At 38.4% G+C, this 26000-nt stretch overlaps 1 protein-coding gene across 1 annotated transcript in view; it reads left to right on the top strand.

Annotated features, from left to right (window-relative positions):
- The window catches only part of COPB1 (COPI coat complex subunit beta 1), a 41078-nt gene extending 15922 nt beyond the window's left edge, over positions 1 to 25156 (top strand). The window contains exons 9-22 of the mRNA XM_059136813.1: positions 712 to 819; positions 904 to 1050; positions 2242 to 2387; positions 3818 to 3914; positions 4641 to 4801; positions 6071 to 6191; positions 12932 to 13159; positions 13317 to 13496; positions 16353 to 16497; positions 18372 to 18491; positions 21755 to 21900; positions 22477 to 22566; positions 23933 to 24088; positions 24766 to 25156. Of these exons, the coding sequence (XP_058992796.1) occupies positions 712 to 819; positions 904 to 1050; positions 2242 to 2387; positions 3818 to 3914; positions 4641 to 4801; positions 6071 to 6191; positions 12932 to 13159; positions 13317 to 13496; positions 16353 to 16497; positions 18372 to 18491; positions 21755 to 21900; positions 22477 to 22566; positions 23933 to 24088; positions 24766 to 24825 (1905 nt within the window). The 3' untranslated portion in view covers positions 24826 to 25156. The remainder of the gene's footprint in view (positions 1 to 711; positions 820 to 903; positions 1051 to 2241; positions 2388 to 3817; positions 3915 to 4640; positions 4802 to 6070; positions 6192 to 12931; positions 13160 to 13316; positions 13497 to 16352; positions 16498 to 18371; positions 18492 to 21754; positions 21901 to 22476; positions 22567 to 23932; positions 24089 to 24765) is intronic.
- The last annotated feature ends 844 nt before the right edge of the window (positions 25157 to 26000 follow it).

Here is a 26000-nt window from a genome sequence, read left to right as displayed (position 1 = left end):
TTTTTTTTTTTTTTTTAAGATTTTATTTATTTATTTGAGAGAGAGAGAGAGCATGAGAGAAGTCAGCGGGAGACACAGACTCCCTGTTGAGCAGGGAGCCTGATGTGGGACTCGGTCCTGGGACTCCATGATTATGACCTGAGCTGAAGGCAATCACTCAACCAACTGAGCGACCCAGGCACCCCGAAATTAATAGTTTCTTAATATTATCCAGGACCAACTCCAAAGTCAGATTTCCCCAAGTGTCCCTGAAATACCCCTTTGTTTGGTTTGTACAGTCATGACCATATATCTTACTTGGCTATGTCCTTGATGTTTCAATTGGAGCAGTAATTTTTTTCATGACGTGGCCTTGTTGAAGAGACCAGACCAATTGTCCTGTAAGAGGCCACTCCTTGAAGATACATCTGATTACTTTTTGGTGGTGTCGTTTAGTTTGTTTCTCTAACTTCTGAATTTACAATAAACTATGAGTTTGATCTAAAGCTTGATAGAGTCACAGTAAACATTTGCAGTTTGAATGCATTATATGTGATATATACTTCGTACCGTGTTATATCAGGATACGCAAAATACCTGGTTTTTCCACTACCAGTGATTTTATTATTGATGAAGAATTAAGGTGGTGATGGTGAGAACCCTCCATTCTGTGGTTAAGATTTTTTTTCTCTTAATGTTGGTGTTAATTCTGGATTTCTTGTTCTTTCTCAGGATTTGGTTATGGATATCCTGAGAGTACTGAGCACACCAGACTTAGAAGTACGCAAGAAAACTCTGCAGTTAGCACTGGATCTCGTCTCTTCTAGGAATGTTGAAGAGGTAAAACAAAACTCTGACAGCACTGTTGTAAGCTGTCAGGCCAAACATGGTATAATTCCCACTTATTTTTACTTTGTTCTCTAGTTGGTTATTGTTTTGAAGAAGGAAGTGATTAAAACAAATAATGTGTCTGAGCATGAAGATACTGACAAATACAGACAACTCCTTGTGAGAACATTGCACTCCTGTTCTGTCCGATTTCCAGATATGGCTGCAAATGTTATTCCTGTGGTATGTAATTCTGATTACTTTAATTTTGAAATTCTCTAAAGGAGTATAAAGTTTTAGTTATTTAGCAGTTAAACTATCTAGTAGAATCACTAAATCTTGTGGTCAAAATGATCTTTCTGTTCACCCTTAAGTACAGAAGAATAAAGAATCTGACTTCTTTCCCTTACTTCTTCATCAAAAAAGTAAACACACAAAAATATAATGACAAAAATACCTCAGCATATTATTATAATTGATGTTTGTTACAGTTACCTATGGTAAAATTATGCTATGTATAAATATCATTCAGTAGCACAAACAAGTATTTCTTTAAAATAGTTTTACCTCTTTAAAGTTGAAGGATTTTTGTTATAAGAAAAATACATATATTTAGAATCATTGATTCTGCCACTGTCAGATAGATGAGATAGGTTATTGTAATTTGAAATATTGTCTTTGGACCCCAGATTTTCTCTGAAATGATTTTACTTTTAGTTACAACTTAGAAGTATCCAATTAATTTATTTTGAGTTGCATATTTCCAACTTTTGTTTTGTAGTGAGTTTTTTTGTTGTAAACTTGGCTGCACAAAACCCAGAAAAGACATTGTGACCTCCTTTACACAGTAGTGCGTGTTTCTCAACTTAGATTTTATGTTTTAAAATTACTATATTCTTTGTAAAGTTGTTTAGTTCTTAAAACTTTGATAGTTTTCTTTCTGAAAACTGTATAACTTATGGGGTGCCTGGATGGCTCAGTCAGTTAGATCTCTGACTCTTGATTTCAGCTCAGGTCATGATCTCAGGGTCCCGAGATTGAGTCCTATGTAGGACTCAGTGCTCAGTGTAGGGTCTGCTTGAAATTCTTTCTCTCCCTCTTCCTCTGCCCTTCTCCTGACTTGTGTGCACATGTCCCTCGCTCTCTCTCAAATAAATAAATAAATCTTTTTATTTATTTATTTATTTTTAAAGATTTTATTTATTTATTTGACAGAGATCACAAGTAAGCAGAGAGGCAGGCAGAGAGAGAGAGAGAGAGAGAGAGAGAAGCAGGCTTCCTGCGGAGCAGAGAGCCCGATGCAGGGCTCGATCCCAGGACCCTGAGATCATGACCCGAGCCGAAGGCAGCAGCCCAAACCACTGAGCCACCCAGGCGCCCCTAAATAAATCTTTTTTAAAAATTCTTTATCTTGTTCTTTTTTTTCCCTTTCAGTTAATGGAATTTCTTAGTGACAATAATGAAGCAGCAGCTGCTGATGTCTTGGAGTTTGTTCGTGAAGCCATTCAGCGCTTTGATAACCTGAGAATGCTTATTGTTGAGAAGATGCTTGAAGTCTTTCATGCTATTAAATCTGTCAAGTAGGTTTAAAGTCTGTTTAAATGTAAGGTCAAGTAAGCAATTTACCAGTTTCTATCTTTAAAGGGTCAGTGGATTGAAAATGTAAGGGAGAAGAAATGAATCAAGATACTCACGTCAGGGGCGCCTGGGTGGCTCAGTGGTTTGGGCTGCTGCCTTCGGCTCGGGTCGTGATCTCAGGGTCCTGGGATCGAGCCCCGCATCGGGCTCCCTGCTCCGCGGGAAGCCTGCTTCCCTCTCTCTCTCTCTCTCTGCCTGCCTCTCTGCCTACTTGTGATCTCTGTCTTTCAAATAAATAAATAAAATCTTTAAAAAAAAAAAAAAAAAAAAAAAAAAGATACTCACGTCAATATAAGTATCACAATAGACATCCCCTCACCCCACCCTCAGTAAATCCATAATCTGTGCACAAAAATTTGCTTTTGTAAGTGTGATTTAGCTAGGTTTCTCTACCCTTATTTCCTCTAAAGCATGGTGAATCATCAAGTGACTAAGGAACATATTTTTAAAGTTTATCACTTTTGGAATATCATTATTTATATCCCCCATTAGTATTTATTAAAGTGAGGGATTGAAAATGCAGACTAAATCTGACATAATACATTTCCCTTAAATAGCCTTTGCTAATGAGAAAGGATTGTTGCATCCAAATTTACTTCATTTAAAGGACCTGATGAATAGAGTATACTAGACTTGTATTATATCCATGTTGGATAGAAAAGAAAGGTCCACTGTAAAATTGTTTTTACGATATAATGTTTTGATATTTATGGAAGTGTGAAAGATTGCTTCCTTTGTGAGGAAAAAAAAAAAAATACCAAAGTTTTGCCTTTAATGGTTATCATCTCTCAGAACTTTAGTTTCTAAAATGTTCTCTTGAATAAATTTAATGATAATCTTAAAGAAAAGGTAACTGAAGACTTTATTCAGTTTAACACTCAACTAGAGAATTGTTGCTTTCTTTATGTTTTTGGAGTGTTTTAATTACTGATCCTTTGCACTCCTTCCTTATCCATGATCCTATTGAGCATCTTGCCTTTTCTTTCCAGTGACTACAGATAAAAAGTGAATTACTTTTTACATCAAAGTTATATATTTTTTATAATAGTAAATGATAAAAGTTACCTTAACTCTTTCCTAAATGGAGGATAACCCCTTTCTGGGAGATATTTTGTTATTTTTACTAACGAGTTTACCAATTTTAAGATGTTCCTAATAATAATGGTGAGAATACTTACTTTCCTTTTGAAGCTTGTGATTTCTGGAGAGAATCAAACTTAATGTCTTTGTTACCTTCCTTCTTAAAATTTCATGCGTAGTCCCTTGGAACTGCAGAATCTTGTTTTCTGCTTGAGCTTAAATTCACAGAGAAAGATCTCTCCTTTAAGATTTGTTAGCAATGTCAGTGTTTCAGAACTTGTTCTTCCCTTAGGATTTACCGAGGAGCATTATGGATCCTGGGAGAATACTGTAGTACCAAGGAAGACATTCAGAGTGTGATGACTGAGGTCCGCAGGTCCCTTGGGGAGGTATGTTTTACTTCAGTAAATGCTACTATATATGGTGATTTTTACTTTAGTAAATCTGACTTTTATGTGGTGGTTTGCTTTTGTATTTTTATTTAGTAGTGTTGGAGTTAAAAACACTAAAAAATGTGTTTTAATTACCCAGATAAAGCTTAGAGGCTGTGGGGTATTAGGGGCATCCCTCTCCCTGCATGGATCCATAACACCTGTTCTATTGTCTGTCTTCTTTACCCTTTCAGGTAAGATTCTATTTGAAGAAAAGATTATTTGTGTAAAAAAAGCAAAGACTTTTAAAACTCTGTGTTCGCCTGTGTATTCTGAAAGGAGAATGCGAGTATTACAAGAACCATGCTAACATTAGAGTATTAATGTACTAAAACGGGCAGTGTTTCCTCATGCAAATAACCATATGGTAGAATAGGAAGAACAGTGTTTGTGAGGAGATCTGGGTTACAGTCTTGTTTCCACCATTAATTAACTCCAAAACCTTGGATATAAATTTCTTAGCATGACTGGACTTGAGGTTTTTCACTTAGGAAGAAAAGGAAAAAAAGGAGTTTTACTTAGGAAAAAAAGAAAAATTTCTTTCCTTGGGAAGGAAAGAAGATTGAATGCAGAGTTGCAAAAATCCCATTGGGGGAATTGCTTTCTCCATAGAAATGATTGAATAAATATGATTTTGCTTGCTATTGATATATTACTAGACTGATGTTTCCAATTGATTTTTAGATCCCAATTGTAGAGTCAGAAATAAAGAAAGAAGCTGGCGAATTAAAACCTGAAGAGGAAATAACTGTGGGGCCGGTTCAGAAGTTGGTAACTGAGATGGGCACCTATGCAACTCAGAGTGCACTTAGCAGTTCTCGACCCACAAAGAAAGAAGAAGAAAGGTAATCTGCAGCACCTGTGCCCTACCATCTATACTTTTTATTAAACTATTACTCCTGAGTATAGTACAGTCAAGTGATTTTTTTTCCCTCTTACTTGCCTTTTGGAAATCTTTGGCATTTAAGATACTTGAAAGGAGGGTGCCTGGGTGGCTCAGTGGATTAAGCCGCTGCCTTCGGCTCAGGTCATGATCTCAGGGTCCTGGGATCGAGTCCCGAATCGGGCTCTCTGCTCGGCAGGGGGCCTGCTTCCTCCTCTCTCTCTCTGCCTGCCTCTCTGCCTACTTGTGATCTCTCTCTGTCAAATAAATAAATAAAATCTTTAAAAAAAAAAATAAATAAGATACTTGAAAGGAGGTTTAATTTCTCTCAGGAATTACATTGATGGTTTTACTCCTCTGCTTCCTAAAACTGTTTTCATTGAAATAACTATTCTATTTAAAATTATATTGCTCATATAGAAATTGCTAAGTGGAGCGGCACCTGGGTGGCTCAGTCAGTTAAGCATCTGATTTTTGGCTCAGGGTTCTGGGATCAAGCCCCACATCAGGCTCTCCAGTCAGCGGGGAGTCTGCCTCTCTCTCTCTCCCTCTGTCCCTCTCCCTGTTTGTGCATGCGTTCTCTCTCTCAAATAAATATAATCCTAAAAAGAATATCTAAAGAAAATGCTAAGTGGAGGTAACTGTGAATTTTGTTGCCTTTGTTAGTGCTTGGGAAACATATTTTGAAGATTTTCCACCTAATTGATGGAATAGAATTTTAAATTTTTTTGCCTTATTTTGCTCTCCAGTATTATAATGAACATGACAAAAATAATGCCTAAAATTTTAATCATTGCTTACTATATGTTAGGCATTGTACTAAGTAGTTTGTCCCTTGTAATCTTCAGCAACTCATTGAGATACAGTTTATTATTATCCCCATTTTACAGAAGAGGAATCTGAGGCTTAGGAAGGTTTGTAACTGACCCATAGGGACACAATAAATAGATAAACCGGAATTTGAATGCTCTTTGGCTCTAGTGCATAGACTTGAAATCATTTTCTCTTTCCATATTTACTTGGCTCTAGTTCTTTTGAAGATAACTTATAAAACCATGTATATTTTCCTTTTTCCATTTTCCTTCTAAAAGCTAAAGAGGGAGCTAATTGATATCCTCTTCACTGAAGGGTAGCAGTGAGAGTGTTAAGTAGGCTTATTTGAATCATTTTTGCAAAAGCTGTATGCTGCTTAAGAAATTATTGGATTTCATTTTCTTTGATTGCTTTGCAGACCTCCCCTGAGAGGCTTCCTTTTGGATGGAGATTTCTTTGTTGCTGCCTCCCTTGCCACAACTCTGACCAAGATTGCCTTGCGCTATGTAGCTTTGGTTCAGGAGAAGAAAAAGCAAAATGTAAGTTCATTTATCCTTCATTTACCCAGCAAATGTTGAGTGCCTACCATATGCATTGGACAGTGAAGGACCTAAAAGTGAATGCTGAAGTTCTTATCATTAAAGAGCTTATGTAATGGGGAAATGGACATAGTAATAAAATGTTATTGTAAAATTGACAAACTAATAACAATAATGTTACCTTTTGATTAGTCCAGTGGAAGAGATGTAAGGGCTTATGAAGTCAGTCATTTGCTTGCTAGGACCAGTCAAGGCCCAGAGAAGGAAAGACCTCTCTCTCAAGCATTTTCATCTAAAGAGTCATTGTCTGTTTTGTCCCGGAAATGTCTCTTAAATGTGTTTTCATTTCTACAGTTTATGCCTTCATCATAGCTTCTGACCCATTCTGACTGTACACTCATTGACAGTAATCCCATTTCCATTTTCCCCAACCTTTTGTGCTGTTTTCCTGCCTTTTATTTCTGTGTGTCATGCTATCAGCCCTAACATGCATTGCTATTATTTTTGCTTTGAACAGTTAAAAATTATTTGTGTATGTGTATTTATATACATATATATGCATCATTTATTTTATTTTTATATTTTTTTACATTTCTTATTTATCTAGTATATGGCTGGGCTTGGGTATGAAGGGGGGCATAATTAGTTGTAAGAAGTCGAGAGGTGGGAATAGGACAAAGTTCAAGTACCTTTCTGGGTGACATTTTTTTGGCATTTTTTTTCTTTACAGTAAAATATACTTAATGTAAAGTTTGCCATTTTAACCATTTTTAAAAGTGCCACTCAGTGACATTAAGTATGTTCATATTGTTGCACGGCTATTACCACCATCCATCTTCAGAAAGTCATTATCCCAAATTGAAACTGTACCTAGTGAACAATAATCCTCTCATAGTCCTCCCCACCAGTCCCTGGCAACCACCATTCTGCCTTCTGCCTCTATGAATTTGCCTATTCTACATACCTCATATAAGTAGAATCATAAAAATTTGTCCTTCATGATTGGTTTATTTTGCTTAGCATAATGTTTTCAAAGTCCATCCATATATGGGGCGCCTGGGTGGCTCAGTGGGTTAAGCCTATGTCCTCAGCTCAGGTCATGATCTCAGGGTCCTGGGATGGAGTCCCGCATTGGGTTCTTGGCTCAGCTGGGAGCCTGCTTCCCCCCTCTACCTACTTGTGATCGCTCACTCTCTATGTCAAATAAATAAACTCTTTTTTTTTTTTTAAGATTTTATTTGTTTATTTGACAGAGAGAGATCACAAGCAGACGGAGAGGCAGGCAGAGAGGGAGATAGAGGGAAGCAGGCTCCCCGGACTCGATCCCAGGACCCCGAGATCATGACCTGAGCCAAAGGCAGTGGCTTAATCCACTGAGCCACCCAGGCGCCCCTAAATAAAACTCTTTTTTAAAAAAAGGTCATCCATATAGTAGCGTGTGTCAGAATTTCTTTCCTTTTTAAGCTTGTATAATGTGCTGTTTTTGTTTACGTATTTATCTGTTGTAAATAGTCAATATTCTTTTTTATTTTTTAATTTGACAGAGAAATCACAAGTAGGCAGAGAGACAGGCAGAGAGAGAGGGGAAGCCGGCTCCCTGCTGAGCAGAGAGCCCAATGTGGGGCTTGATCCCAGGACCCTGAGATAATGACCTGAGCTGAAGGCAGAGCCTTGACCCACTGAGCCACCCAGGTGCCCCCAATAGTCAATATTCTTTTAAATATATATATATATATATATATTTTTTTTTTTTTTTTAATGAGAAAACAGTCTTATATTTACCCACATATTTGCCATTTATGGGGCTTTTCATTTTCATTCTTTTGTGTAAATTCAGATTTCCAAATGATTCTTTCTGCCTAAAGAACTTGATCATTCTTACAATTCATGTCTGTTCATAAAGAATTCTGTCAGCTTTCATTTGTCTGAAAAAAATCTTCACTTTGCCTTCATTTAAAAAAACCTTTCTGTGGTAGAATTGTGAATGCGGAGGCACCTGGGTGGCTCAGTCGGTTGGGCGTCTGCCTTGGCTTTGGGTTGTGGTCCTGAGGTTATGGGATCAAGCCCCACATCAGGCTCTGGGCTCAGTAGGAAGCCTGCTTCTCCCTCTCCCACTCCCCCTGCTTGTGTTCCTGCTCTCACTGTCTCTCTGTCTTTCAAATGGAGGTAAAAATCTTAAAAAAAAAAAAGAAAAGAAAAAAGGAATTGCAAATATGTTTTTTTTTTTTTTAAAGATTACATTTATTTATCTGACAGAGATCACAAGTAGGCAGAAAGGCAGAGAGGGAAGCAGGCTCCCTGCTGAGTAGAGAGCCCAATGCGGGACTCGATCCCAGGACCCTGAGATCATGACCTGAGCCAAAGGCAGCAGCATAACCCACTGAGCCACCCAGGTGCCTGTGAATGTGTTTAATTTTTATTCATTTTTAAATTGTTAAAATAAGAAGTGATATATAAAAACTAAGAAAAAAAATCACTCGTGGCAAGAGGACTGAAGTACAAATCTTATTAATATTATAGTGGAGGGGCGCCTGGGTGGCTCAGTTGGTTAAGCAGCTGCCTTTGGCTCAGGTCATGATCCTGCATCCTGGGATCGAGTCCCACATCGGGCTCCTTGCTCGGCAGGGAGCCTGCTTCAACCTCTGCCTCTGCCTGCCATTCTGTCTGCCTGTGCTCGTTCTCTCTCCCTCTCTCTCTGACAAATAAATAAAATCTTTAAAAAAAAAAATTATAGTGGAGATAGAAACATCAAAAGATAGAATTATATTACCAATATGATAACAAAAATCCTTCCTTCTCCTGAAAGAGTTTAATACAGCTTTTCTCTGTGGAACAATGTTTTCCCCAGTATTGATCATTCTGTGTTTTATAGCACTGCAGCTTCACTTCACATTTTAGCAAACAGTCCCATGTTCCTCTACGACCTTCCTAATCCTTGTATTTAATAGCTGTATAGTAGTCCATTAGATTCCTTCATTTACTTAAGCTCCCATTTTAGATTGGAATTTTCAAAAGGATTTTTTTAAAAATTCCATCATGAAGAGAGTCGTAAGTGAGATTTAGAGAGCCAAGTAAATTATGAGGTGTATTATCTCTCTTTAAAAAAAAAAAAAAAAAAAAGATTATTTATTTATTTATTAGACAGAGAGAGAGAGAGATGCACAGGGAGAGGGAGAAACAGGCCCCCTACTGAGCAGAGAGCCCAGCTCAGGCCATCTCAGAACCCTGGGATCACGACCTAAGCCTAAGGCAGATGCTTAACCGACTGAGCCTCCCAGGTGCCCCTCTTTATCTCTTTTTTTTTTTTTTTTTTTAAAGATTTTATTTATTTATTTGACAGAGAGGAATCACAAGTAGATAGAGAAGCAGGTAGAAAGAGAGGGGGGGAAGCAGGCTCCCTGCTGAGCAGAGAGCCCGATGCGGGACTCGATCCCAGGACCCTGAGATCATGACCTGAGCCGAAGGCAGCGGCTTAACCCACTGAGCCACCCAGGCGCCCCTCTTTATCTCTTTTTTATCAATTTATTTTGATTTGTGGGTGATAATTATTTTGCAGCTCTCTGTGGGCTGTTTCTTTATTTAGGTTTTTGTCGCAGAGTAATTGTCTGTTCTTTAAATTTTGCTTTTTTAAAAGTCTCCAAAGATTTGTATCTGGGTCCAGTTTGATTTCTTTTCATGGAATAGCTGCTCAGTTCTGCAAACTGGGAGACCATTTGTGCATTTGTTGATACTTGTTAAAGAGAACCAGTTTACTAGTAACTGATTCATGAAGTTTGTCACATGTAGTACAAGGCCGGAAGTTGGGTTGTTTATCACTTCCCTGACTCTCCTTCACTTACGCCTTTTCTAGAGTTTCCCTGGTTGTATACCTTTTATATACCAAATATTAAAGGCTTTGCTTTAGTATTTTGTTAATAAGAGACTTTAAAAAAAAAGATTTTATTTATTTATTTGATAGATCACAAGCAGGCAGAGAGGCAGGCACAGAGAGAGGGGGAAGCTGGCTCCCTGCTAAGCAGAGAGCCCGATGTGGAGCTCGATCCCAGGACCCTGAGATCATGACCTGAGCTGAAGGCATAGATTTTAACCCACTGAGCAACTCAGGCACCCCTAATAAGAGACTTTTTAAAAAGTTATTTATTTATTTAAGAGCAAGAGAGCAAGTGAGAGCACTAGTTGGGGGTGGGGAAAGGGGCAGAGGCAGAGGGAGAAGCAGGCTCTCTTCTGAGCAGACAGCCCAATACGGGACTCGATCCCAGAACCCTGGGATCATGACCTAAGCTGAAGATAGATGCTTAACCAACTGAGCTACCCAGGTACCCTTTGCTTTTACTTTTCTTATATGATGTCCGTTGACAATTAATTTTCTTGGTTTTTGTTTGTCTGAAGTAGCCTTATTTTTCCTTCATTTTTGAAAGATGCCTTTATGGATATAGAATTCTATATGGATTTTTTCTTTTTGTTCTATAAAGAGGTTACTACATTGTCTTCTGGCTGCAGTTTACTATAAAGATGTAGCACAAAGGGCGCCTGGGTGGCTTAGTTGGTTGAGCAGCTGCCTTCGGCTCAGGTCATGATCTCGGACTTCCAGAATCAAGTCTCACATCGGACTCCCAGCTCCTTGGGGAGTTTGCTTCTCCCTCTGACCTTCTCCTCTCTCATGCTCTCTCTCACTCATTCTCTCTCAAATAAATAAATAAAATCTTAAAAAAAAAAAAAAGATGTAGCACACGTATCTTCTGGCTTTCATTCTTACACCTCTATGTGGATGTATCCTGTTCCCTCTGGCTGGTTTTAGATTTTCTCTCTATCATAGGTTTCAGTACTTTGATTAGGGTTTGTCTTGGTGTGGTTTTCTTCATGTTTCCTTTGTTTCTGGTTCATTGGGCTTCTTGGATGTGTAGGTTTATAGTTTTCATTAAATATGGGTACTTTTTGGCCTTTTTTTTTTTAAGATTTTATTTATTTATTTGACAGAGAGAGCAAGAGCAAGAACACAAGCAGGGGGAGTGGGAGAGGGAGAAGCAGGCTTCCCGCTGAGCAGGGAGCCCAGTGTGGGGCTCGATCCAGGACCCTGGGATCATGACCTGAACCGAATGCAGACGCTTAATGACTGAGCCACCCAGGTGCCCCTTGGCCATGATTCTGTAGCTATTTTTTCCTGTTTCTTCCCCTTTCTTCTTCTTCCGGAGACTGTATCCAGACTCAGGATTATTACACTCATTCTTCTGCTCGTTTGTTCCCAGGCCTCTGGGAGTCTTTTCAGGCATGTTTGCAGAGTATCATTTAGCCAAAGATGGATTGGCAGGGATATAGAGCATGTGTCTGGATAATTGTACACAATACTAAAAAACCAAGTTGGAGTCACTTGTGGAAACTGAATAGCAGGCTAGGTAGTACAAACTTCAACATGAAGGCTATTGGAAGTCACCGAAGGTACCTGAATGTAGAGTGAAGTGATTGGTGCACAATAAGGATTAAGATAGCAGCAGCAAGGGATCACACTTTGTGCCACCAATAATGGGGCAGCCTGACATTTTGTGTTCCTAATGCAGTACAGTAAGAAATATAAAACATCACCTATCTAGTATTCTAACCAAAAGTGGGGGACATTCTACAAAACTGGCCCAGCCTTTTTTAAAAAGTCATTGTGATGGGAAACAATACAAAGAATCAGGGGGACTGGTCTAGGTTAAAAGGGACTAAAGAGAATAACAGTCAAATAAAATGCATGAAGCTGATCCTGTATTAAAAAAAAAAAAAAAACATAAAAACACTTGGTGACGTTAGGAAAATTTATTTGCAGACAGTTTTGGGGACTGCTTTGTTTCTCAGGTGAGATAATGATACTGTGGTTCAAAAGGAAACTGTCCTGATTCTTAAGAGATTTATGCTAAAGTGCTTAGAGGGTAAAGAACCCTTCTTTCATGTTTAGCCAAAAAAGTAGGTGTACATGAATAGGTAGAATAAGAAGGCAAATATGGCATAATGTAAGCAACTGGTAAAGTGTATCTATTCTTTTAACTTTTCTGTAGTTGGAATTTAAAAAAAAATTTTTTTTTAAGATTTTATTTATTTATGGGCGCCTGGGTGGCTCAGTGGGTTAAAGCCTCTGCTTTTGGCTCAGGTTATGATCCCAGGGTCCTGGGATCTCTGCTCAGCAGGGAGCCTGCTTCCCTTCCTTTCTCTTGGCCTCTCTGCCTACTTGTGATCTCTGTCAAATAAATAAATAAAATCTTTTTTTTTTTTTTTTGAAAAATTTATTTATTTATTTGACAGAGAGAGGGAGAGAGAGAACATAAGCAGGGGGAACTGCAGGGAGAGGCAGAGGGAGAAGCAAGCTTCCCGCAGAGCATGGAGCCTGATACCAGGCTCTATCCCAGGACCCTGACCTGAGCCAAAGGCAGATGCTTAACCAACTGAGCCATACTGGTGCCCCTGTAGTTAGAATTTTTAAAAAGAGCATTAGCATGTGAAGGGATTAGAGTAAGGGAAAACAGTTAAAAAGCTGTTGCTATTTTTCAGTTGAAAGTTAATGAAGGTTTTGGAAGGTGGCAGTTAAAAAGATAGGAAGGAAAAGGGGACATCAAACATATGGAGATAAAAATCTAAAGCACTTGAATTCTTATTCGGGTGAAGTGAAAATTAGGTTTATTTTTTGGATTTTGAAGTTACAATAAAGTGACATTACTGAATTGGAGGACCATGACAGTAAATAATCCATTTCTTTACTTTTCTAGTCTTTTGTTGCTGAGGCTATGTTGCTCATGGCCACTATCCTTCATTTGGGAAAATCGTCTCTTCCTAAGAAGCCAATTACAGATGATGATGTAGATCGAATTTCCCTGTGCCTCAAGGTCTTGTCTGAATGTTCACCTTTAATGAATGACATTTTCAATAAGGAGTGCAGGCAGTCCCTTTCTCACATGTTGTCTGCTAAACTTGAAGAAGAGAAATTATCCCAGAAGGTAAGGTATTTATGAGTACTTACTAAAAGTGGTTGGTGGGTTTTTAAAAAATTCTCTTGGTTTTTCAGTTCTATATGAGGGCAGTCCCTATTATAGGTCTACAGAAAACTGTCTTTTTTTCCATATTAAAGAGAGATGTATTGTTTTCTCAACATAGAAAGAATCTGAAAAGAGGAATGTGACAGTACAGCCTGATGACCCCATTTCCTTTATGCAACTAACTGCAAAGAATGAAATGAACTGCAAGGAAGATCAGTTTCAGCTGAGCTTGCTGGCAGCAATGGGCAACACACAGAGGAAAGAGGCAGCAGATCCCCTGGCATCTAAACTTAACAAGGTAACAAAATGTCAAATATGTTGGTAAATTATTTAAATGAGTAAATTATTTAAATGAGCCACTTAAGAAAGTAGTAATTAGGAAGTGGCTAGTCCCAGTGTTTTTTAAAAGAAAAAATAACTTGTTGTATAGCATCAGTTTTTTCAAGTCACTGTGATTGATAGGCTCATGAAACAGGAATTAAAACTCAGATGCTGGGGCACCTGGGGGGTTCACTTGGTTAAGTGTCTGCCTTCAGCTCAGGTCATGGTCGCAGGGTCCTGGGATCCAGCCCTGTGTTAGGCTCCCTGCTCAGTGGAGAGCCTGCTTCTTCCTGTCCCTTTGCTACTCCTGCAGATTGTGCTGTCTCTCTCTCTCAAATGAATAAATAAAATTTTTAAAAATAAATAAATAAATAATACTCAGATGCTGATATTTTACTGTACACTAGTACTATACATCTAGTAGATGGCTTTACAACTTGTTTCAGTTGTGTGTGGAATCATAGAGTAACATGTAAACTGGGAGATCCATAAAGATTAACTAAAACTTAAAAAAAAATTGTTTATTTCAATGTGGTGCTTAAACTCACAACCCTGAGATCAAGGCCTGAGCAGATATTAAGAGTTGGACATGTAACTGACTAAGCCACCCAAGCCCCTGAAGATTAACTAAAACTTAAAGGGCTGGGCTCTGGCCTCTACTCTGACATCCTGCCCTGTTTCTCCTGTCCCCTGTTACTTTAAACAGGACAGCTCCACTTTTATATTCTTAGTGTATTGACTTCCATGTCGGATTTTATAGAGAAAGTTTTCCTACTCTTAAAATATATAAATTTACAAGTCAGACTAGTCCCTTCTATTAGATGAATAAGCAGTTTTAGATTAATTGGTCCAAGATAAGGTCAGTAGTAGAATTAGAACTACTGAAACACTTTCTCTCCATTAAATTTAGGAATTGATGTTGATAATATTACAGTTATACATTTTAAAATTTTGTAATAAATTTATAATATGCAAAATTATATAAAATTTGCATATTATTAAACTTATCCTCTTAACTATCCTTAAGTGTTCAGTTCAATGGCACCAAGTATGTGCACATCATTGTGCAGCCGTCACTATCATCCCATCCATCTGCAGCACTTTTTTCATCTTGTAAAGCTAAGACTCATGCCCATTGAACAGTAACTCCCCACACTCCCTTCCCCTCAGTCGCTGAAACCACCAGTCTGCTTTCTGTCACTGAATTTGATTGCTCCAGGTACTTTATATTAGTAGAATCATTTGCCCTTTCGTGACTGGCTTATTTCACTTAACATAATGTCTTCAAGGTTCATCCATATTGTAGAATGTGTCAGAATTTCTTTTTTAAGGCTGCATGATACTCCATTATGAATATATACTACATATTGTTTATCCATTTATCTGTTGACAGACACTTGGGTTGCTTCTACCTTTTGGCTGTTGTGAATAATGCTGTTATGAACATGGGCCACAAATACCTCTTTGAGGCACTAATTTCATTTCTTTTGGGTTATACCCAGAGGTGAATTTGCTGGATCACAAGTCCCTTATCAGATGTATGGTTGGCAAATATTTTCTTCCATTCTGTAGGTTGTCTTTTCATTCTGTTAATAAAGTCCTTTGATGCACAAACATTTTTCATTTTGATATAATTCAGGTTTGTTGTTTTTTTTTTTTTTTAGATTTTATTTATTTATTTACTTGATAGAAAGTGAGAGAGAGCAGGAAAGGGAAGAAGGTCAGAGAGAGAAGCAGACTCCCCGTGGAGCTGGGAGTGCAATGCAGGACTTGATCCTGGGACTCTGCGATCATGACCTGAGCTGAAGGCAGTCTCTCAACCAACTGAGCCACCCAGGCGCCTGATATAATCCAGTTTTAATCTATTTTTTGTTGCACGTGGTTTGGGTTACAGTATTAAGTTTAAAGTGCTGTAGTTGGGGGGTTTTTTTGTTTTTTGGGTTTTTTTTTTTACTTTGGTTGGGGGGGAGCATATCAAATTTATCTTCTTGGAATTACAAACATTTCTTGCTGTATAATCTATTTAGTTCTTGAATTTAGGTAGCAGGGACTACCATATGATTTGTATTTTATTTAGTTCCCAAGTTTTGGAGAGCAACTAGTGAATTGAGATACTAAGGGATTTATCTGAAAATGTATCCAAATCTATTCAGTCCTTAAATTGAGATCATGTTTAAGGTATTTGCTCAACATATTTTTTTTTTAAAGATTTTATTTATTGGGGCGCCTGGGTGGCTCATTGGGTTGGGCCTCTGCCTTCAGCTCAGGTCATGGTCTCAGGGTCCTGGGATCAAGCCCCGCATTGGGTTCTCTGCTCATCAGGGAGCCTGCATCTCCCTCTCTCTCTGCCTGCCTCTCTGCCTACTTGTGATCTCTGTCTGTCAAACAAATAAATAAAATCTTAAAAAAAAAAAAAAAAGATTTTATTTATTATTTATTTGACAGGCAGAGATCACAAGCAGGCAGAGAGAGAGGGAAGCAGACTCCCTGCCGAGCAGAAAGCCCGATGCGGGGCTTGATCCCAGGACCCTGGGATCATGACCCGAGCCGAAGGCAGAGCCCTTAACCCACTGAGCCACCCAGGTGCCCCTGCTCAACATATTTAACATCTTTTTCCTACTGAACTGTAAACTCTAGTACCTGTTAGTTCTAATGTCCCATTTGCAATTACCACCTCTATATTACACAACAATTTCATTGTATCAGTTTCAAAATGACTTGTCTGATCTAAGCACATCTGTTAATTTACCTAACAGACTTAGTCATTTGGCCAGGATATGTTTGGTTAAATTGTCTCAGTCACTTGATTTTTCTCTTTATTTTTGTTTAACAGGTCACCCAGTTGACGGGTTTCTCAGATCCTGTATATGCAGAAGCTTATGTTCATGTCAACCAGTATGATATTGTCCTGGATGTACTTGTTGTAAACCAAACCAGTGATACTTTGCAGAACTGCACATTAGAGTTAGCTACTCTGGGTAAGGAAATTTACCATAAAGGAAAGATTTTGTTATATAGTAAGTCTATATGACAGATTATTAAGAGTTATGTACAAGTTTTGTATAAGAAATCTTTTTAGTATAAGAACTTTTTATTTATTTATTTATTTATTTTTAAAGATTTTATTTATTTATTTGAGAGAGAGACAGTGAGAGAGAACATGAGCGAGGAGAAGATCAGAGGGAGAAGCAGACTCCCCAAAGAGCTGGGAGCCCGATGCGGGACTCGATCCCGGGACTCCAGGATCATGACCTGAGCCGAAGGCAGTCGTCCAACCAACTGAGCCACCCAGGCGCCCCAAGAACTTTTTTTTTAAAAAGATTTTATTTATTTGACACAGAGAGAGACACAGCGAGAGAGGGAAGACTTGCAGGGGAGTAGGAGAGGGAGAAGCAGGCTTCCCGCTGAGCAGGGAGTCTGATGTGGGGCTTGATCCCAGGACCCTGGGATCATGACCTGAGTTGAAGGCAGTCGCATAACCAACTGAGCCACCCAAGCTCCCCAGTATAAGAATTTTTAATCAAGGCTTAGTTTTACATTTAATATTTAGTCTCCTTCAGCTCCAATTTTCTGAACCTCTGTGATACTTGACTTTCTTAGGTTTTTCCTCTTGGTACATCCAGATGGGTTTATCCAGTAAGCTCAACCTAGCAAATGTCAGTTTTTCTAGATAAAAATAAGAATTGTTTAACTTACAGATTTACCACATGGCTCACTTAGTTAAATTTTTAATTGCCTTAGAACAGAACTAGGCAATTTCTGAGTCTATAGCTGATACCTACCACATGTAGCCAAAGTAATATATTATTATTTCAATTAGCAACTCAAGGTGTGTTTTTATTCTTAATAAAAACCCATCAATTTTACTCTCTCTGACCACTTATACAATGACTTTGAAGTTGGAAAATATAAATTGTATATAGAAACAGTGCAGTGCCAGGGCGTCTGGGTGGCTCAGTCAGTTAAACAGCGGCCTTCGTCTTCAGGTCATGATCCCAGGGTACTGGTGTTGAGCCCCACATTGGGCTCGCTGCTCATCAGGAAGCCTGCTTCCCCATCTCTCTCTGCCTGCCTCTCTTCCTACTTGTGATCTCTCTTTCTCTGTCAAATAAATAAATAAAATCTTCAAAAAAAATTATTTAATAGAGACAGAGAGCTTACGTAAGCAGGGAGAGGGACAGAAGAAGCGGGTGAAGCAGACTCCCTGCCAAGCATGGTGCCTGATGTGGAACTTGATTACAGGACCCTGGCATCATGACCTGAGCCTAAGGCAGATGCTTAACCAGCTGAGCCACCCAGGTGTCCCAATAAAATCTTTAAAAAAAAAAAAAAGAAAAAGTGCAGTGCCTCTAGGAAATTCCATGTGGCTTTTAAGCAAGAGTTAAAGGACTTTAAGGGAAAAGATAACTTCTACCCTATCTTCCTCAGCATAGCTTGATGCCTCTTTAAAGAACTATGTTTCTAAAAATTTATAAATCTTCTGTGGATTATCATTCTTTGTAATGGAGTCTATAGTTTAAGACTTAAGCTTTTTGAGAACTTTATACTCAATCATTGAAAAAGAATGGTAAGCCCAAAGTACACACACACACACACACACACCAACTAATTCTGAGGAACCTGTTACTTTTTCAAAGAAAATGTGCAAATTGATATGAATAATAAGATGTTAAATGATTTCTTTATTTTCTCCTCAAAATACTTGAATCATAACTTTTCTCTTGTTCCTTACTTTGCTAGACACTATTAAGCTGCATACATTTTAAGATTTTATTTTTGGGGAGATAAATGTGAGAGAGATGTATGTGATTTAATGTATATTTTAACCATATCGCAACCATATTTTTTTTAGGGGACCTGAAACTTGTGGAAAAACCATCTCCTTTGACTCTTGCTCCTCATGATTTTGCGAATATTAAAGCTAATGTTAAAGTAGCATCAACAGAAAATGGAATAATTTTTGGTAATATAGGTAAGGAATTGTTTTGTAGCATGTGATCTTTTTATTAAAGGATATCTGTAATAAGCAGTTGTATGACATTTCTTGAGGACAGGACCTGAATCCATTCATCCACTCTCTCATTTATGGGGGCACCTACTATTCTACTAAGCATTGTATTGTGTTCATGGATGTACAGAAATGAACCATAGAGAGATTGTCCTCAAGAAACTGCCAAGCAAAAGAAGGAAATAGATAAGTAAAATATATTTAAGTGCAACACAATGTGAGAGGTTCTAGTTTATATACTATATGTTTTGGGATCAGAGGAAAAATGCTAACCATATGGAAGGCTTTATAGAGGAGGAGGATATGTTATCAAGGGGTAATGTTTGAACTGAGTCTAAAATTTTATATAGGCAGAGGTTCCATAGGAATGTGGGGACTAACTTATATGGAGGCATTCAGTCAGTCAATAAGCATTTTTTAAAATAAGTTCTGTGGTAGGAATGGGGTTACCATGGTGAGGACAAAAGATCTCTCCTCAGGTAATACGTGCTGGAGTGAGGGAAGACAGATAAGCAGAATAAATATGCGTAATACATAATGGTAAATACTACAAAGGAAGCTTGTGTGAGGTAAAGTTGGAGCCTGTGTAGAATTCAGTCATTTTTCTCAAAGTGTTGGTAGAGTGGGGAGGGGAGGGAAGGTTAGGAAAGGCTTTGTGGAACAACTGATGCTCACGTGGCATTCTGAAAGATTAGGTAAGTGTTCTGCAGATAGGATTCAGCCGGAACAAATGCAAGTAGTTTGATACAGTTGGAGTTCAAAGTGGGCTGGAGGGTAGTGGTTTAAAAAATGAGGTTGGTGGGGGAGCCTGGGTTTGCTCCTCTGCCTTTGGCTCGTCTCAGGGTTCTGGGATTGAGCCCCGCATCAGGCTTTCTGCTCAGCAGGGAGCCTGCTTCCCCCCCTCTCTCTCTCCCTGCCTCTCTGCCTACTTGTGATCTCTGTCTGTCAAATAAATAAATAAATGAATAATATTTTTTAAAAAAAATTAAGTTAGGAAGGTTAGTGGGAGCTCAGTTTTACTTGTCATGCTAAGGATTTCAGACTTAGTCCTGGATATAAAGGGTTAGAACCATTAGGGAATTCTCAGTGAATTACATGATAACATTTCTTTCTTCCTTCTCTTCTCTTCTCTTTTCTTTTCTTCTTTCTTTCTTTCTAAGAGAGAGAGTGCATGCACATGAGCTGGGTGGCAGGGGGAGGGGGCAGGCAGAGCGAGAGGGAGAGAGAAAATCTTAAGCAGGCTTCACACTCAGCACAGAGACTGATGTGGGGCTCAACCTCAGGATCCTAAGGTCATGACCTGAACTGAAATCAAGAGTCAAGGATGCTTAATCAGCTGAGCCACCCAGGCATGCCCGTTATTAAACACTTCTGTGATAGCACTGTAGAAAACCAGTTAGAAGAGGCAGAAACTACTAACTAGTACAACCCACCCAGGCACCCCCCCAACCAGTTAGAAGAGGCGGAAATTACTAACTAGTACAACTAACTGTTATAGTAGAACAGGTGAGAGATGACAGAGCTCAAACTAGTGCAGTAGTGGTTGGGTTGGAGAGAAGGGCTGAATATTATCAATATTAAGGAAAGAGAATGCCCAGGACGTGGACTGATTAAAGAGGGAGTGACTAGAGTAATCCTTAAATTTTTTTATTGGGTTTATTGTGTTGATATTTTTGGCAATCACCAAAATGGAATATAGGAGAGGAACAAATTTGAGAGCGAAACTAAGGTAAGTCTTGAGCAGCTTGAGTAATATCTCAAGTTTGGATATCTAAAGATGTCTAAGGGCAATTTGATAAGAGTGTGGCACTTGAATAGGAGGTCTAAACTAGAGATAAGTACTTGTTTGAAAACCATAGAAATGGGGCGCCTGGGTGGCTCAGTGGGTTAAGCCACTGCCTTCGGCTCAGGTCATGATCTCAGGGTCCTGGGATCGAGTCCCGCATCGGGCTCTCTGCTCAGCAGGGAGCCTGCTTCCTTCTCTCTCTCTCTCTGCCTGCCTCTCAGTGTACTTGTAATTTCTCTCTGTCAAATAAATAAATAAAATCTTTAAAAAAAAAAAAAAACCATAGAAATGGAAGAAATCACTAAGGGCATCAAGTGAGAAGAGGGGAGATTTGAAAACTGAATCTAAGAGAACAGCAATATTGAAAACTTGGTCAAATGAGGAGAATCCTACAAAGCTACCTGAAATGTGATAGAGAAGTAAGGAAAAATCTTCCAGAAGTATCCGGAGTTGCAAAAGGTCAAGTAACAGGAAGTCTAAAAGAAGAGTCCTTAGGCTTTGATGATCAGTGAAATTAAATATTGTTTGTGGTATATCTTAGGCAGTGGTGGTGGGTTGAAGACTTGGAGAAATAAGGACAGTACGTGTAGACTGTTCTGAATGTAGAACTGTGGTTTTGATAAGAATGAGAGAGGGCAGAAGATGGAAGAAGGGGGGTGAAGGAGAATTTTCTTTAAGGTGAATATGTTTATAGACTAAGGGAAGAGCCAGTATATGAAGGTAAAAACTTAAGAGTAAGGTGGGTAATGATTGCTGGAGTGATGTCCTGAACCAGAGCAGGGATCACAGATAGCAGAAAATACGAATCTAGAAGAGAAGAGACAGCACTTCCCTGATATGAAGAGTAGGGAAGTGAGTGTGGATTCAGAGAGAGAAATTTGTTTTTAGATGTGGGGCTAGAAATTAAACTTATTTTCAGTGACCTCAGTTTTCACTGAAAGTAGATAGAGTAGAGGAATGTCAAGAGAGGAGGCTTGGAGGAGGAAACATAGGCTCCAATCAGATGACAACTTTCTGCTGTATATAAGGTAGTCATAGAAGTAAATAATCTTGTATTATTAAGTACTGTGGCTCCTCAATATTCATTCAGAAATATTAGGTAGGCACCTCTGAGGGAATACTACTGTTTACCTGCTACATACATACTGACTGAGTTTTAATCCTGGCCCTGCCACTTAATCAGATCTGTGACCTTGAGCAACTTACGTGACTTCTCTGTTTCCTCATCCATAACATGAACAATGATAATACCCAAACATAATATTGAAGGGACTATTTAAAAGGTAAATCTTTGTGAAGCATTTAAAATATGGCCCAGGATAGACTAAGCATTATATAAATAGTTGGCTAATATCATAATTATTATTAGGAAATATTAAAGCTTTTTAAATTAAAATTTGCCTCTGGTGACGCAGGGCTTTTTTGTGTGTGTACATTGCAGTTTATGATGTCTCTGGAGCAGCAAGTGACAGAAATTGTGTAGTCCTCAGTGATATTCACATCGACATCATGGACTATATCCAGCCTGCCACGTGCACTGATGCTGAATTCCGTCAGATGTGGGCTGAATTCGAATGGGAAAACAAAGTTAGTCCTTGGGAGATTTCCTTGAACTCCTTATCTTCCTTTCTGGCTAGTGTTGAGGAATTCTCTGATAAGAGTAGTCCCACTAAAAAAAGTGTCAGACGTAAGAAGCAGTCTCTCAATAGCTATTCTTGCAAATTAGCCTTAACCAGAAACTATGCAAGTAGCGTGGTAAGTTGTTATAAACTGATGAGGGTAGCAGTTGTATGATTAGTCTAATTGATCAAGACATTAAAGATAATACCCCATCCCTTGGATGTATGAATAATAATTTACCGTTGAATCTAGTATCTAGAAGAAGTTTTACAAAGTCAGTGGCCTTGATATTTATTAAAAATATTTTATAGGCAGCATTTTGATCTTCTATGACATTATCTGTATATGCAAGTTCTGATATCACCTTGCAGTTTGTTGGAGTTTGTAGGTGTTATTTTCCTTTTTTTTTTGCCCACCTGCCCCACTAAATACATGAAAGGGGTTCCATATGATATGTGAGTCTGTTTTCTCAACCCTAAGATCAGAAATATGCAACTCTCTCATTGTAAGGTTTATGATCTCCTTTTTTTCCCCTCTGTACAGGTGACGGTTAACACAAATATAATTGATTTAAATGACTACTTACAGCATATATTAAAGTCAACTAACATGAAATGCCTCACTCCAGAGAAGGTAAGATTTGACCAAGAACGTCTTAAATCTGATAGAGAGTAGTATGGCCGATTCCTGGCTTACTTGTATTTCCTTCAGTGTATTTTTGTTATTGTTCAACATGAGAAAAGCAGTGACATTCTGGACTAGCTGAAAGAAGTTATCTCGTTGAATGCATCAGTCTGCTTATCTCTTTCTGCTGGAATATACCAACCTGCTTGTTTCTAGTGCAGTGATCAAACTGAATAGTCAGACTTATTTTTCTTTTCAGTCTTCTCCCTTTCAGCTAAAGGCTTATTCCCTTTTTTTTTTTTTTTTAAAGACACTTGTGATGGCCTTTATTTATTTATTTTTTTAAAAGATTTTATTCATTTATTTGACAGACAGAGATCACAAGTAGGCAGAGAGGCAGGCAGAGAGAGAGAAGGGAGGAAGCAGGCTCCCTGCTGAGCAGAGAGCCCGATGCGGGGCTCAATCCCAGGACCCTGAGATCATGACCCATAAAGGCTCATTCCAAAATAGGTTTTGATACTGGATTAAAAATGTCCGTGACCTCTTCTTTTGGCTCTGATTGTGGGTCAGAATATATCTCTTCAAATACGGAATTTTCTGCTAAGTTCTGTATATATGAAAAAAGAATAGAAATAAAAATGAAGTTGAAGCTTTAAGAAATTTTTTTTCTTTGTAGAATTCTTGCTAATGTTATAAAACTAATTTTATCAGCAAAGTTCTGCCAGACAAATGGGTTTTAATTCATATATTAGTTTATTCAACAAATACTCTAGCAGGTGCACAAATATCATATGCCCAGTACTCTGTGAGCTACTTTTATACAGAAATGAACAAAATAGGGGTGGGTGGGTGGGTGGCTCAGTGGGTTAAGCCTCTGCGTTCGGCTCAGGTCATATTCTCAGGGTCCTGGGATTGAGCCCAACATCAGGCTCTCTGCTCAGCAGGGAGTCTGCTTTCCTTCTCTCTTCTGTCTGCCTCTCTTCCTGCTTGTGATCTCTCTCTGTGTCAAATAAATAAATAAAATCTTAAAAAAAAAGAGAGAGAGAGCAAAATAAAAATTGTCTCTCCTTCTCCTTCATGGAGCTTAAGGTCTGGTGTAGTCAGACAACTCTGTAAGTAAATGGGGAATGTATATATGCAAACAGGTATAAGTGCTGTTTCTTTAAAGTCCCATTTATTGAGGTATGACATAGACACAGTAACATTCACACTTTTCATATATATGTTTCTATGAGTTTTCACATTTATGTAGTCATGTTACCACCACCACATAATAAATCCTATTTTAAATGATAATTTATATATGCTGCGGGTCTTTGCTTATGTGTCATTCGTTCTCTAGTGAAGTACTGAATATATCATATATTTCTTCCAGGCTCTTTCTGGTTACTGTGGCTTTATGGCAGCCAACCTGTATGCTCGGTCCATATTTGGAGAAGATGCACTTGCAAATGTCAGCATTGAAAAGCCAATTCAACAGGGACCAGAGGCCCCTGTTACTGGCCACATAAGAATTCGTGCAAAGAGTCAGGTAACAACTGGGTGTTTTGTTTTTTTCTTTTTGAGGTTGTCTCTGAACTGAACAAAAAGGAAGAATTTATTTCTTTATTATTTCTATATGTAGTATTTTCTGTTGTACTAATGTTTTATATATTAGATGCATTATATATAATAATAATATTCTCTGAATAGAAATAAACTTTTGGTTCATTAAGATGGCCCACTTTTTGGACCTATCACTCTGGATTATTTGCCTAAACCAAGATTAATTCCCGTAGGGTGTTTGTGAAATGGGTTCTTTAGAGTTTTTTGAAGTCCAAACTACAAATCTAGTGACTTGTTAAGTACTAAAAGTACTTAACAAAGTAATGTTTTGGTGAGTCTGTTTTGTATATCCTTGGTTTCATTATTGATGTATCACTGATGGGGGCTTGGTTAAGATACCAAAACAGGGGCGCCTGGGTGGCTCAGTGGGTTAAAGCCTCTGCCTTTGGCTCAGGTCATGATCCCAGGATCCTGGGATCGAGCCCCGCATTGGGCTCTCTGCTCAGTGGGGAGCCTGCTTCCTCCTCTCTCTTTCTGCCTGCCTCTCTGCCTACTTGTGATGTCTGTCAAATAAATAAATAAAAATCTTTTAAAAAAAAATACTAAAACATACTGGTTTTATATAGATTTAATAATTCTGAACATTTTCATTCTTCCTTACAGGGAATGGCCTTAAGTCTTGGAGATAAAATCAACTTGTCTCAGAAGAAAACTAGTATATAAGAATAAACAAAAAGTCCTTGCAGCTTTACAGTTAAAATTTAGGTATGGGCTTATTGGACTCCCAACATCTTTTGTACTCTTTCATGCTTTATGTTATATAGAATCTGAGTTCATGCTGAATGCATTCCAGCCAATAATTTATAGCCTTTCCCTTAAATCAAGATTGAGTTTAAAATTATAGTTTTGTCTTTTGTCTTAACAGTTCTGAATGCTGTCCTCAAAGTATATAATGTTTCTCACATGTACCAAGACCGTTTTCACAGTACAATAAACAGATCTATTCCTAAATCTTTTGTTATTTTATAAATAAATATATAATTACCTAATTTTAGTTATGTAGCAATGGATTTCTTTTAGTTGGGTTATAGGTTTCTATGACAAATTTAAATCACTTTGAGTTTTGCATACAAACTTTGTTAAGAGAATTTACAAATTTGGTGATCTGAAATGAGACAGACCTTGATTTACTTGATTGACTTTTACTTATTTATTATTTCAACATCAGTATCTCTAAAAATGTCTTACTGTGTTCAAAGAGCTTTTTTTGGGAATTGAGCTCTAGGAGGAAAGTATCAAATAACTTGAGAAAACAGATCCATCTTCAGTTTAAAAGACTACTGTGAACCTGATTTAAGTAAACATGCTCTTCTTAATTATCCTGAATCATAATGAAAAGTAATAATCCGAAGTAGATATTTTAATCATTCACATTTAGCTCAGAGTCTTTTTTATGTTTGTGGAATTATGTTGGCTGCAGCGAGTTACTGAGACTGCACTGGGAGGATCCCACTCCAGGGGCTTCAAAAAGCTGTGCTGAGCCAGTGTCTCCTCGGAGCCTTAACTCAGCCTCCCCTTTCCTTCCTTCACACTGCCGCTTGGCCACCCTTGCCACTCAGTATGCTTCCATGTGGCTTTCTGTGCTGAGTCCCCTAAGGTCTGATTGTGCTGTCCTTTTGGCCCTTGCCTGCCTTGGGGATGATTGAGGTGGTCTGATCTTTTAGGTAAGTCTGAACACCGAGCTATTATGCTTTGTCCTTCAGCGAGGCTTCAGGCTACAGTCAGGATGTGTCCGCAGATAAGGTCTGTGAAAGAGTGAAAGCAGCATCTCCTATTTCCGCGCTGGAGTCAGTGAAATGATTTGTTTGGAGTGTAAAGGAGATTGATACCTTGTGTGA

Source organism: Mustela lutreola, chromosome 1 (genome assembly GCF_030435805.1).
Source record: "Mustela lutreola isolate mMusLut2 chromosome 1, mMusLut2.pri, whole genome shotgun sequence".
Classification (NCBI taxonomy): domain Eukaryota; kingdom Metazoa; phylum Chordata; class Mammalia; order Carnivora; family Mustelidae; genus Mustela; species Mustela lutreola.
The sequence above is the reverse complement of the archived record's forward strand: the minus strand, read 5'-3'. Positions and strand labels throughout refer to the sequence as shown.